The sequence below is a fragment of the Drosophila guanche genome, unplaced genomic scaffold (genome assembly GCF_900245975.1).
Source record: "Drosophila guanche unplaced genomic scaffold, DGUA_6, whole genome shotgun sequence".
Lineage (NCBI taxonomy): Eukaryota > Metazoa > Arthropoda > Insecta > Diptera > Drosophilidae > Drosophila > Drosophila guanche.
The window spans coordinates 7,324,000-7,336,548 of NW_022995748.1; the positions used below are offsets into that span (position 1 = coordinate 7,324,000).

At 43.1% G+C, this 12,549-nt stretch overlaps 6 protein-coding genes across 7 annotated transcripts; 2 read left to right on the forward strand and 4 right to left on the reverse strand.

The window, feature by feature from the left end:
* Positions 1–421: 421 nt before the first annotated feature.
* LOC117584615 (odorant receptor 13a) lies at positions 422–1,687 on the reverse strand. The gene has a single exon (XM_034273631.1). It carries the CDS (start codon positions 1,685–1,687, stop codon positions 422–424), a length of 1,266 nt encoding a protein of 421 aa, XP_034129522.1.
* A 998-nt stretch (positions 1,688–2,685) lies between these two features.
* LOC117584616 (ras-related protein Rab-14) lies at positions 2,686–5,687 on the reverse strand. 2 transcript variants are annotated; one of them, XM_034273633.1, is made up of 5 exons: positions 5,431–5,687; positions 4,004–4,117; positions 3,764–3,944; positions 3,523–3,705; positions 2,686–3,463 (listed from the first exon to the last, which is right to left on the reverse strand). In XM_034273633.1, exons 2-5 carry the CDS (start codon positions 4,107–4,109, stop codon positions 3,286–3,288), a joined length of 648 nt encoding a protein of 215 aa, XP_034129524.1. In that variant the 5' UTR covers positions 4,110–4,117; positions 5,431–5,687; the 3' UTR covers positions 2,686–3,285. The 2 variants fall into 2 exon arrangements, with proteins under 2 accessions (XP_034129524.1, XP_034129523.1); XM_034273632.1 differs by lacking the exon at positions 5,431–5,687 and adding an exon at positions 4,183–4,465.
* Positions 5,688–6,519: 832 nt separating this feature from the next.
* LOC117584618 lies at positions 6,520–7,229 on the forward strand. Its single transcript, XM_034273635.1, has 2 exons — positions 6,520–6,628; positions 6,779–7,229. Exons 1-2 carry the CDS (start codon positions 6,617–6,619, stop codon positions 7,148–7,150), a joined length of 384 nt encoding a protein of 127 aa, XP_034129526.1. The 5' UTR covers positions 6,520–6,616; the 3' UTR covers positions 7,151–7,229.
* Positions 7,230–7,445: 216 nt separating this feature from the next.
* On the reverse strand, positions 7,446–8,068 carry LOC117584619. The gene is made up of 3 exons (XM_034273636.1): positions 8,009–8,068; positions 7,878–7,940; positions 7,446–7,819 (listed from the first exon to the last, which is right to left on the reverse strand). The coding sequence occupies exons 1-3, from the start codon at positions 8,015–8,017 to the stop codon at positions 7,625–7,627; spliced, it is 267 nt and encodes an 88-aa protein (XP_034129527.1). The 5' UTR covers positions 8,018–8,068; the 3' UTR covers positions 7,446–7,624.
* Positions 8,069–8,774: 706 nt separating this feature from the next.
* Positions 8,775–11,284, forward strand: LOC117584613 (nucleolar protein 10). The gene is made up of 4 exons (XM_034273628.1): positions 8,775–8,930; positions 8,987–9,388; positions 9,442–10,163; positions 10,226–11,284. The coding sequence occupies exons 1-4, from the start codon at positions 8,865–8,867 to the stop codon at positions 11,226–11,228; spliced, it is 2,193 nt and encodes a 730-aa protein (XP_034129519.1). The 5' UTR covers positions 8,775–8,864; the 3' UTR covers positions 11,229–11,284.
* Positions 11,249–11,829, reverse strand: LOC117584617. Its single transcript, XM_034273634.1, has 2 exons — positions 11,583–11,829; positions 11,249–11,526 (listed from the first exon to the last, which is right to left on the reverse strand). The coding sequence occupies exons 1-2, from the start codon at positions 11,773–11,775 to the stop codon at positions 11,279–11,281; spliced, it is 441 nt and encodes a 146-aa protein (XP_034129525.1). The 5' UTR covers positions 11,776–11,829; the 3' UTR covers positions 11,249–11,278.
* Between the last annotated feature and the right edge of the window lie 720 nt (positions 11,830–12,549).

Consider the following 12,549-nt stretch of genomic DNA (forward strand, 5'->3'; position numbering starts at 1 on the left):
ATTCTTGGACCCACCGACACGCTCTATGAGGGAGGAATGTTTGAATTAGAGTTGTTGCTTCCAAGCAACTACCCTTTTTCCCCTCCTAAATTTACCACTGCAACATTTCACCTGATGACCTATGTCGCCCTATGCCTGAATATCCTGGGTGAAGAATGGTTGTCAATCCTGACAGTAGAAAACGTTCTCGTTTCAATAATTTAGCTGTTGTCAGACCCCAATCCTTACGACACCTTGTTTGTGGGACCCGCTTTTGTGTACCTCCGTCACCGGCAGTTCCACAATGATATTTTCCGGAGCTGGAATTTTTTAAGATTGAGATTTTTTAATTGACCGAATAAGTAGATCATTAATGCTGTTGGCACATAAGGCCCAACTTGATAACTTTATTATTTAAAGCTGATTAATTATAAAGAGTTAGTTACAATTGGTCTTCGTAGTAGAGCGATCGCAATAAAGTGAAATAGCTCATTGATGTACTTAGAATAGCCGTAAAACTTTGCAGCGATAGAGTGGAAAATTTAAAGGCCGTTATTCTGACTGGTCTTTGACTGCAGAGTATCATAAATTGTAAGTCCCTACGGAACTGCTGGCTCATGGCGGTGTATGAATGCAAACTGCTGATGCTTGGATCCTCCCATTTACAGCCATACAGGTGCCATGCCGTAGTTGTGGAGTGCATAATCAAAGCATCTCCATTTTCACAAAGAACATATAACTGGGAAATCGCGGAGGAAATGTAAACAATAAATTTAACATAATCGCCAATGAACATGTTTTTCCCAGTGATTATTTGAAAGCCAACCATGCAAATTAAAAGCGATGAAATCATTAAATTCACTAGGAGTATGGGATTAAAAAAGTCTTCCATAGACTTGGCGAATCTGATAATTTTGTTGTGCTGTTGAACAATTTTGTGCAGTCGCTGCAGCTGCAAATGTTGCTCGTTGGCGTTGATTTCAGATCTTTCTTGAGCCGCAGTCCACACATTGTCGACCCGTTCATGCAGCAAACGAAACTGTCCGCAGGTGTAAGTTATGAAAAAACCAAAAAGAGAATCTTCGGCAAACAATGTTGTCACCACACAGATTCCGGCATATGAAGTGAACATGTAGATGAGCACATAGCGCATCCAACTGCTGTATGGAACGAAAGGGAACAGCATTTTATAGGGAAAAGGCTTCTCAACTGCATCCACTCCTGTGCGAAAGAAGAGTTCCACCAACGGGAGGACGCAGTACATGCAAATTAGACAAGAAAGCAGACCTGTCATGATGCTAAAGGTGAACATACGCCTATGGCACTCGGCGTTAATACTCGTGTGGGTGTTTTCTGGTATCCAGATATCGCGTGCAAATTGTTCAATTAATTTCCGAAATTTTCGCTGGTTGAGACGTAAGTGCAGCAGTCTCACAAAGTTTAGGGCGCCCATGAATGTGGTGCAACAATTTTCCGTGGTCATAATAATATCCGAAAGATGGGTTACCAAATATGCGGTTTGAAAGAAGATCGTTATGCCAACGGATGCTATGACGTACCAAGCCCAGGCCGTGTAAATGAAATAACTCGTTGAGCTGTTATTCTTCCTTGATGAGGGCCAAAATGGCCAAGACCCATTCAGCTTCAGCCAGACACATTGAACAGGTAAACGAAAGTTGATCTCTGTGTTTTGTTGTAAGTTAAACATGACGTCTTGCCTTGCCATTGCCTTGTCACTGCAAAGAGTTGCCCGGTGTCACTTTTATATCTGATTAAATTTCCAGATGCACAGCAAATTTGAAAGAGAATTTTACATGCGTCAAGTATAGGCCTGCGCCGAATAATGAGCGTTCTTAATATAAAATATTCATTTAAGGCTTTTACCAGGGTAGCTAATTATATGGTTTCCATGGGCATATGAAGCTTAAATGCTACAAGGTGCTACAAAACAGTAAACAAAACACCAAAATTTCATACATATTTGTTTTGGTCTTTCAATCAATTAAGGGGTAATTTTTCAAGCGATAATATGACAATTGGTGGTTCCATCCACGATACATACGCACATATTTTGTGGTTTGTATTGTGTCAATAGTGATACAAGTACTACAAGCTTCCAAGCCTGAAATTCAAGTCGACTCGTGTTTCAACTGATGTAATACTCGTATTAACAATTTTCATAAATAAGAAATACAATTATGGATCAAAAAAGAAACCTAGTGGTGAGATTAGTCGCAAACAATGTCAGAAAAGATTCAAGAATATTGTACAATTGTGTTGCTCTGTCAGTTTAAGATATTAAGTAATAATGAAAACTGTCAACTTCTTGGTTTGGAGCTTTTAAAGCCTCCAAGGCAATTTCCAACAAACGACAACCCGGTTCGAGAAAATCTTGCAAAACTTCACTTCAGACCAACAACCTAGTTTTTGTTTGTCTCTTAATAAGCGCAAAAGCCCTGCACAAAGTTATATTACTCAACTTATTACGGGCTTCATTTTCTAATAAATACTCAAATGCATCATGCAAATGCAAAATGCAAACAAGGCAATTATACAAATGCACGAACTCAGCCACTGCAACTCACACAATTTATAGAAGGGCGCCTAATTGTGGTATGATTAGTTGATTTGAGGATTCTGCTCTCATTCATGCTCTGCGTTTCACTTCCATTCAACATTCGAATTAAAGATGTAATCGCACTTTTATGGGGGGCTTTATAAATACCAATTCTTTATTTCCTATTGCATTATGCCATTAATACGTCGTTAATATTCATATAACATTGTTCGTTTACTTATTACTTTGCACGCGTCTACAACAAATACTCAACAAAAAAGTGTTTAAAAAGGAGATACAAAATTCATATATAATATATACAGAGATAGAGCCAACAAAACACAAGGTTTATAGAACGAAATGTACCAAAGGTGTGCACCAAACACTTCGGTGTATGGTATGCATAGAGCGATAAACCTTTCGAAATTTCATAGTCAAAACTTTGGTTCCTCTAACGATCCGTGAGAAATACTCGCGCTAACCAACAATTGTATCAATTTTCTAATAATTATGCTTACTCGATAATACAAATGTTAAATGTGTTCTTATTTACGGGGGAGAGGGAGGGCTTTTATATTTTGGTTTAGTTGTTTTGTTCACACGTCCAGGCATAATCGAATCGAATCAACTGGATACATTGGTTTCTTGCTTGCGTTTCGATAGATCGAAAATCATTATGATTACGAGTTGGGCTAAAAATTAAGATAGATTTGTATAGCTAGGAGTGTGTAAAGTTAAGGATTATCCATTTAGCACGAGCACTGATCCTTGGCATTTGCGGCCTCGCTACTCAGGGAGGTTCGTGACGGCTGCGAGGGACGATGCTGCACCCCTGACTCGGACGCATTCAGATCGAGCCGTCCCTCCTGAATGTTCTGATAGATCTTGCGTGCGGTTTCGAGAAACGCTTCCTCCACATTTTGTCCACTGTTCGAAGAGAGTTTTATATCGAAAATTCACTTCTTTTGCTGCCTCTTTATACTTACGTCATTGCACTCGCTTCGAGAAACATGAGGCCATTCTCATCGGCAAACTCCTTGGCCTCCTCGTATGTCACTTCACGAGTGCTCTCCAGGTCGGACTTGTTACCAATCAGAAAGATCACTGTGCTTGGATTTGTGAGATTTCGCGTGTCGGTGAGCCAGCTGCTCAAGTGATTATACGTCGAGCTAAAACAATTTAAAAATGGTTAAGTTTGGGTCGGGATCTTCCTTGACGTCTGCTTACCGTCTCGTTATGTCATAAACCATGAGAGCACCGGCAGCTCCTCTGTAGTAAGAGCGTGTGACTGCGCGGAACCGCTCCTGGCCCGCTGTGTCCCAGATCTGTAGCTTGATTTTTTTGTCATCCACCTCGATGATGCGCGTGCCAAACTCCACGCCAATGGTGTGCGGGCAATTGGCCATGACTGGGGGATAAACGAACAGTTTAATGGATGGCTCGATATATCAATGAAGTTCTACTCACATTTCTTTTCGGTAAACTGATGCAGCAGGCAGGACTTGCCCACGCCCATGTCCCCGATGATGATGTATTTGAAGATGTAATTATAGTTGTACGGGGCGGCCGTCATATTGGGACCTGCAAGAGGACACAGAAAATTAGTCACGTCCAGAAATCTGCTTCTTCTTTGGCGGCATCCACACATTTTTCAATGAGACAGTCGATGCGCTCGTGCAGTTTGTTTGCAATGCCTCGCACTTTGCTCATCTTGACATTCATTGTGCTGACCCTCCAAACCAAGCAAACAGCCAACGAAGAGTTTTGCGCTATATTTATGCAGCTATTTGACCGAGAACCACCACAGAGTGCTTATCAAGATATTGCCGCGCTACATCAATTTGTTCTGCAGCGGCGAGGTGGCTCCAACTTCACAATATTTTGCTCCCCCTTTTCTTTTTTTTGTGAGCTGCCCCCGATATTTTTCTAGGCATGCCTGTGTTTGAACAGCCGACCAGGTTTCTTTGCTCACTGAGTCGAGCCCAACTGATATTGCGACGGGCAAAACCCTCCAGGGGGCAGCACGCATGACACTTGACGTGAAGTTGCTGAAGTGTGAGCATCAACCCGCAGGGTCTGTACTTCCAAGGGGCGCAAGTGAATGGAGCATACACCATTGACTGAAATGAATCGAGACTCGTCTCAAGGTCGCGCGGCCAGCGTGTGAAGTGAGTTACTGGAAATATTATTGCATTATCTGTTCGATATGCGAAGGCATTCATTCATTCATTCCCTATCCGAGTATATTGCAAACCACAGCACAGCAAAACTTGCGCATGTTGCTGTTTATCTGAGTATTTCTACATGCAACGCAAAACTTCTTATTCTTATATTAGAACATCGGCTCTCGATGACTGTTTAATTGCTTGTGAAACGGTACAGTAATAATCAATTTCATAGACTCCCTGGCACCCCGCGACATGCAATTTAGATTTGTCCGGGTCGCTGGTCTCGTGTCTTATCAGTCAACACACAAAAGGCCAGCCAGCCAATGGAGCGCTGGGTGGCTGATGTCGGTCGGGGGCGGAAACGTTCGTGAAGGGAAGTCTAAAATGCGTAGATGGATCGGTGCCTGTGCATCGTTATGAACACGAGAAGCACGAAGGCGCACCCAAAACAACGGCAAAAACGGCATTCGGGGGGTGTATACCATTACGGGCGACACGGGTAGCGCGGGGAAATGAGTACTCAGCAAAATACAGAAATAATAAGAGCGGAATAGAGATAGAGGGAGAGAGCTAATACACTTTTAGTACTGGGGGAAAGTCTGATGGAAAACAACCAACCCACCACCCATCACACTTCGCCAAGTTAGGTTTCCATTTTAAATAATTTAATCACAAGTACAGCGCTTATAATTGGCTTAGAGGCGAGCATACCGCACTATTACTCACCGTTTTAGTACACCTTAGGGAGCGGATTGAATGTAGGGCGGATACGAAGTGCTGCGGGGGTGCGTGTGGTGTGTCTGTGTACCAGTGCGGCTGTGTGTGTGTATTGTTGTTTTCAGGCAAGCAGTTTTTTCCACCAGATATCTTCGAGTACAAACGGCAGCACAGCACTGCGCTATTGCATGCACTGATGTGATGGACTAGGGCAAGGCCACCAAAAAGTTTATTGATTTAATTATTGTTAAAATTAATGCAAATCTGTGGACACTTTTCTTTTGGGTTTCTTGTTTTTTTTTGCATGCCCAGTGTGACCGCGAAGTTGTCGTAAGATTAATCGTCTGACCCTCAAAAATATACCGATATACACCTACTTATTTTAAAAATATACCGTAAATATACCTCAGACATTTACATTCCAAACAATTGCACGTTCGTGAAATTCTGTATACCCTATAACCATTCATAAATGTTGAAATTCGGATTTCCAAGCTACTTTTAATGTTAAATGTGTATTTAAAATATCTTTATCTTATAAAACATGGTTTTTCATATATTTATTTCCTTTGTATATTTCCCAATTGTATTAATATTAAATGGGTATCTCTGTTGCGTACCCTAAGCAGATGCTGCAAGAGTATGTGTAGAATAAATGTAAATATAAGCATTGGTTTTTTATTATGTAATTTTATCGGATATATTAATCAATTTTTTTTAGCGGTAGTTACTTTTCTGCGTTCCCTTTTACCAGCCGAGCCAATGCCTACAAGTTCAGTATCTGTACTGAATAAGGCGTACGGAATGTGCATATGTACATATGTTGGGATTGCTGGCCAACCGGCTTCAGCCATGAATATGAAATTTATGTCTAACTGATAAATCAGTCTCTCAGAAATGTTCTCAAGTGGCTACTATTTCTATGAACACAGCTGTATACAAATATGTGCATATACAATTATTTTGAGTGTATGGGCGATAAAACTCTGACGAGTTCAACAATATTATGAACACACATACATATGTATGTGGCTTGAGCAGAGAGTCGGGCATTCCCGGGTATATAACAGATAACGATATAACCTGGAGCGAAAGAGTTACCGAAAAACAGTCGAGACTCGAACGCCAAATAGTTCACTTTACACTACGCGTACCGAGAGCTTCCAGAACAAAATAAATAGATAATTATATAGCGATGTTCAAGGAGGTAAATATTTGATGTGACCGGGGAAAACGGAAAGAGATGGGGCGGTACCTTATCTTATCGACATGGAGAGGCGATTGCTGGACTTTCAATCCTTTTTTTTTCGATTTGGTTTATTCAAATTACTTTGATTGTGTCCGATCGTTGTTGCAGATTATCATATTGGTGACGCTTTTGGTGGCCGTGGCCCTGGCAATGCATCCGGTAGAGGAAAACGAACGCCATCGTCAGCTGTCCCACCATGCACGACCTGGTCAGCATTTGAAGACAAACAAACACCATTCTCACGGTGACGAGCACATCCAGCATGGCAAGCTTGCGGTTCCTGCACTCGGCCCTAAGCAGCACACAAAATCCGCGGCACACAAGAAGCACGGACAGAGCAAGGCAGCAAGATTGGCGCAGGGCCACAAGAAGCATCAACACCTGCAGGCCCAGAGCAATAAACGATCGAAGTCCCGCAAGCTGTCGCATGACGGCAACCACCCCCATAAGCGCCACACGGGATCGCGTCGCCATTTTTAGTCAGGAAGTTCTGATCAGTGTATTTATATGTATCCATAGTTCACAATAAAGTCAGCAGCAGCAGTGAAATTCACGAAAATGTGTTACATCTTCCAGTCGCTAAAAAATGTTTGGGTTGGGCATGAGCGTGTCGTAAAATCATTGGATAAGAAAAGAGGTTCAGGTTCAGGTCGCGGGTCGAAAATGTTTAATTACGCTTGGAGAGCTTGGCTGTCTGTTTATGTTTCTTCGGAAGCACTCAAACAGTCTCGTAATCCGGTTATGGCGAGCGAAGTGTAGTGAAAATAATAAAGCATATGTAAGAGTTTTTGCTTTTATTGCAATAATGCCGGTGCGGTGTTAATTGTTTCTGGGGTCAAACACTCATGGCATGGCATTAGGCGAAAATTTGCAAACGTTTTTTGGGGAATTTTTTTTGACAATTTCTTAGCTCACTATGACCATTCATGATCGATCGTATCTGTCTTATCTGTCTTAGCCCCAGACGGGATACATTTGGGGACTGTAGTAAGTTCTTCCATAGCTGCGATATCCGTGGTATCCTCCGTACTTGTATCCCCCTCCATATCCGCCGTATCCATTGTAGTACCCTGGAAATGGAACCGCATAGTAGCCATAGCCCACGGAATCGGCAGTGGAGAGATCACTTGCGGGCATGGGAGGTTTCCTCTGGAAACCATAATAAGTCGATTGGTCAGCATGGTATGATATCACCTTTGTCACTCACCTCCACGGGTCCGGCTAAAATGAATGTTGCTAGCACAGCCAGAACGGAAAGAACTGCAAGTAGCTGAAATAAAAATGGAACAAGGTTTGGTTTAACAAGTTATTTTTTACACCCATTCCTCTGCACACTACTTTTGTCATTGTTCAAAATTTATTTATTTTATTCCTGGCTGAGCACTGGTTAGAAGGAATTTTGATTTTCAACTGTGGTTGCTACCAACAAGCCTTCAATATTTATAGCGGTGAAAATACGTTACCGGAGATCGATTTAACACATCTTCATTGAGTGTGGAAGTCTGGGAAAGTCGTTATCCCAATCAGGGCCAGAAAGATACATATCTCGATCAGATAATTTCCATCAGCTATGTTTAACACATATTTTCAGATAAGGCGGTGGCAAGTTTCGGTAAATTTCGGTACATACACTGATTTTATAACAATAAACAATTAAGTCCTGGGTTCTTTTTAAATTTAATGTATTATTTGTGGCGCCTAAAATATGTATTAGTCGATATTACTACAATCGCCAAACTGCACCACTATCGGAAACTTTTACCGTACGGTATATTACATTGGCACATCATTTAATTTCCTCGATTTTGAGCTTCTGTTTAATATTACTAGCTAGCTAGGACTTCTGGAATTGAACAGATCATTTTATCTAATAGATAAATTAATTTTCTATAATGGTTGCTAAATTTTTGTGAAGTCAAGACAAAACCGACTTCGAGCGCTAAAATAAAAGAAGACATTTGCATTTATTCTTGTGTCTTACTCGCATATATACTCTTGCAGCAGCTGGCTGGGGTATGAATACCGTAGGCCGTGGCCGATTTTAACAGAATGTAGAAAAGTACGCAGCTCTGGTTGAAATAATCCAACCATCGATTGGACTATCGATTGTTTTTTGCAGCTCTAGCGGGGCGCACGTGTTGCGGACTTCTTCGTTTGTTTATGTTGCAATATTGTTTAACATATTGCCGAAAACATGTTCGTCAACGAAGTTAACGATGTGAAAATATACAACTTGAGCGCCGGCAAGTCGGTGCCGGATGTAAGTGAAAGATTATCCACGAATTTAGGCATCCAAATAAAAATGTTCTCTTTCAGTGGCTGACGGACCGGCGCAAGAAGTCAAAGTTGATGAAGAAGGTGGACTCGCGGAGGCATATTGAGCTCATCCAAGACTTTGACATGCCAGGCGTGTGCACCAGCATTCGCATGAGTCCCGACCAGCAGTACATCCTAGCCACAGGAACGTACAAGCCGCGTGTCAAATGCTTTGAAGTCTCCAATCTCTCCATCAAATTTGAGCGCTGCTTTGACTCGGAGGTGACCACGTTCGAGGTCATTAGCGACGACTATTGTAAAATGGTGTTCCTGCAATGCGATCGCTATGTAGAGATTCACGCGGCCCACGGACGGCACTACAGGCTCAGGATTCCCCGCTTTGGGCGCGACATGAAGTATCACAAGCCCAGCTGTGATATGTACATAGTGGGAGTGGGCAAGGTGAGCTCTATCCAGAGTCGGTATATTTTCCATACTGATCGCTTAGTTTCCAGGACATTTATCGACTGAATCTTGAGCGCGGTCAGTTCCTACAGCCCTTTGAGACAGACGCCAGCTGTCTGAATGCCTGCGATGTGAATCCCGAGCATCATCTGCTTGTTGCTGGCACCAAAGAGGGCACGGTTGAGGCGTGGGATCCGCGAACAAAGCAACGATGCTCCACCTTGGATGTGGCCATGAAATTGCCTGGCGTCAAGGAGTTTCCCTCAGTCACAGCTCTAAAGTACCGCAATGGCTTACATATGGCGGTGGGCACGGCATCTGGCCATGTTCTTATCTACGATATACGCGCCAAGCAGCCGCTGCTAGTTAAGAATCACCTCAATCGACTGCCCATCAAGCGGCTAGCCTTTAACCCTACTCAGAATGCTGTTTACAGCATGGACGAGGCGACGCTGAAGCTGTGGGATGAGCAGACGGGCAAGCAGATCGCTTACGTTGAGTCAACCAGCTCGTTTAACGATTTCTGTACCATACCGGACACGGGCATGTTCTTCCTGGCCCAGGAAGATGTGAAAATGTTGACCTACTACGTACCCGCAATGGGACCGGCTCCACGCTGGTGCTCGTTCCTGGACAATCTCACCGAGGAGATCGAATCGGAGGTTCTGGAGAATGTCTACGATGACTATCAGTTTGTTACAGCCAAGGAGCTGGCAGAATTGGGCATGGAACATCTTGTTGGCACCAATCTGCTCAAGGGCTACATGCATGGGTAAGGGAAAACCAAAGCTAAATGTTTGACCAGTTTGGGAATTCATTTTCTTTCTTTTTTAGCTACTTCATGGACGCTCGTTTGTATAATAAGGCTAAGGCTGTCGTTGAGCCCTTCGCCTTTGACCGGTTCCGCAAGGATAAGATCCGGCAGGAGATCGAAAGTGAGAGAAAGTCGCGCCTGCAAATCGATTCAAAACTACCAAAAGTCAACAAGGAGTTGGCTCTCAAGATTATGGACGAGCAGGCCAATCCCTCAAACAGTGCCAAGCAGCGCAATGTCCCCAATCTGCTGGAGGACTCACGTTTCAAGGCCATGTTTGAGAATTCCGACTTTGCGGTCAACAAGGAGGCCGAGGAGTATCGTCTTCTGGCTCCTGTTCTCAACCGCTTGGACAAGTCCAAGGCCAAGGAGTTGAAGCAGCGTGTAGAGGTGGCTAGAGTGGCCGAGCTGCATGCCGAGGAGGCACAGCCTCGTGACGACAGCGACAATGATGAGGATCTGTTCGGTTTTGAAAAGAGCGACGGCGAAAAGGAAGAAGAGAGTGGTGACGAGGCCTCTTCGGATGACGACGACAGACGGGAATATGTCAAAGAAATGAAACAGGCCTACAAACAGGTCAAGCGACAACGCGAGGATGAGGACGAGGAAGAGGACGCGATGGAAACAGAGGAGAATGGCGATCAGCGGCAGAGGGAAGCCGCTGATGAACCAGAAAGGCACTTGAAAAATGGCAATTACAATAATCCACCCACAAATGGTATTGGAAAACGCTTTACCATGACACCGCTGGATCAGCACCAAGGCAACAGCTTTATGCAGCAACGCATAAAGCAGGCAAGCCTGCAGGATCGAGTGCGCGTCATGTCCCAGCTGGAGGGTCAGGTGACCAATGTGGGACGCTCCCTCGGCAATCGGCAAATGACCTTCGAGGTGAACAAGCAAAAGAAGACACAGTACCATGCCAAGAAGCGTGAGGCGGAGCTGAAGAAGCATCGCGACGAGAGAAGAAGCATCGTCCGACCCATCAAATCGCTGAGGCTAAAGAAGGTTAACTTTAAGTAGAAAGTTTCAACAAATTGCAATTAGTTTTGTAAATAAATTCATATTTTATTTTAAAAGTCCTCCACGTCAAAGTCGAACATCGGCAGAACATCTTGCAGTAAGCAAGGATCAACTGGCTCGACCACCAAATCATAATCATCCATGGATTCGAATTCGAATAACTGCAGAGGCTCCAATTCAAGGCGATCATCATAGAACTCAATGGCTGAGATGGAACCAAAAGCGAAGTCGCTCTCGCTGCCATCCGGCTTCCCCTTCTTGACTGGACTTATATTCACTTCTGTTGCAGCTTCATCTGCTGCTTGGTTAGGTCTTAATCTAAACTCATCCTTTTATATTGGGAGAGTTACTTACGCACAAAAGATTCACCACCTTTGGGCATAATTTCCACCAAACGCAGTAGAGCCTGGGTCACAGGACCCGTCTTGGGCTTGGGCATTTTTTCGAAATAATTACGGAAAAACAATTTGGAATTTACCAGTTCCAAGGCTGCTTCGGGCTGTCCAGTTTGAGTGGAAGCCGATAAAGCCGATTGTTCTGCACCCATTTTTTTCTTGGACAAATAATAACTTGCAGTCGACAAAGATTGATAAACTAGCAAATGGACTACTAGATTGACGAAAGAATCCCATACTGGTACATTTCAAAAATGTCAAGGACTGCTATCCGATTATTTCCTCTAATATATTATTTTTGAGAGAATAGTTTTTCACATAATCTATATGTGGATGCAATTATGACAACACCCATGTCAGCCAGGTTTTATTTGTATTCGTCAACAAAACTGTACAGCCTTCCAGTGATCGCTAAGGAGCACCTCTTGGTTATATCTGGCTATCCGCTTTGTACTCGAATTACCTACTAAAAGGGAAATAGTTTAGTTCGTAGACTGGGATCAGGTTAATTTAGGATCTACAAACACCACTTGTATGCATCCTTTACAGGTGTCTAATACTTATACTACGCTTATTGCCAGTGCACTGTTTCTGCCAACTCATTCTGTAAAATATTCTTTATGAACTACTTTCAATAATTAATTTAGAAAGTCTACTACTGGCAATGCCAGTGAATCAAGTACATAAATTGTAAAATCAGAACAGGAAACTATGCCAGCGCATGATCTGTTCAAAAATGAAGTGCGGAACAGGCCACACATTAACAAATTTCCTAAGTGGAATATTCATACTTCTCCGCTGCAGCTTTCTACCTCCGAGTTGTGACATTTATTAGCAAATTCTAGTTGTTGAGTTTCTCTGTGATCGAATTGCTAATTAACCTGATATTTACTTACTTAGTCACTGCTCCCAGGCATTAGAGATCC

Bases quoted from the DNA above. Each gene is read 5' to 3' on its own strand.
- LOC117584619 (XM_034273636.1), bottom strand. The intron at 7,820-7,877 runs GTGAGTGACAAA...TATGGTTTCCAG, and splicing joins TTTTAGCCGGACCCGTGGAG to AGGAAACCTCCCATGCCCGC.
- LOC117584617 (XM_034273634.1), bottom strand. From the start codon at position 11,775: ATGGGTGCAGAACAATCGGCTTTATCGGCTTCCACTCAAACTGGACAG. The intron at 11,527-11,582 runs GTAAGTAACTCT...CTAACCAAGCAG, and splicing joins AGGTGGTGAATCTTTTGTGC to CAGATGAAGCTGCAACAGAA.
- LOC117584615 (XM_034273631.1), bottom strand. From the start codon at position 1,687: ATGTTTAACTTACAACAAAACACAGAGATCAACTTTCGTTTACCTGTT.
- LOC117584613 (XM_034273628.1), top strand. From the start codon at position 8,865: ATGTTCGTCAACGAAGTTAACGATGTGAAAATATACAACTTGAGCGCC. The intron at 8,931-8,986 runs GTAAGTGAAAGA...GTTCTCTTTCAG, and splicing joins CCGGCAAGTCGGTGCCGGAT to TGGCTGACGGACCGGCGCAA. The intron at 10,164-10,225 runs GTAAGGGAAAAC...TTTCTTTTTTAG, and splicing joins CTCAAGGGCTACATGCATGG to CTACTTCATGGACGCTCGTT.
- LOC117584616 (XM_034273632.1), bottom strand. From the start codon at position 4,258: ATGAATGTCAAGATGAGCAAAGTGCGAGGCATTGCAAACAAACTGCAC. The intron at 3,706-3,763 runs GTAAGCAGACGT...AAATTGTTTTAG, and splicing joins GTTTATGACATAACGAGACG to CTCGACGTATAATCACTTGA. The intron at 3,464-3,522 runs GTAAGTATAAAG...CTCTTCGAACAG, and splicing joins CTCGAAGCGAGTGCAATGAC to TGGACAAAATGTGGAGGAAG.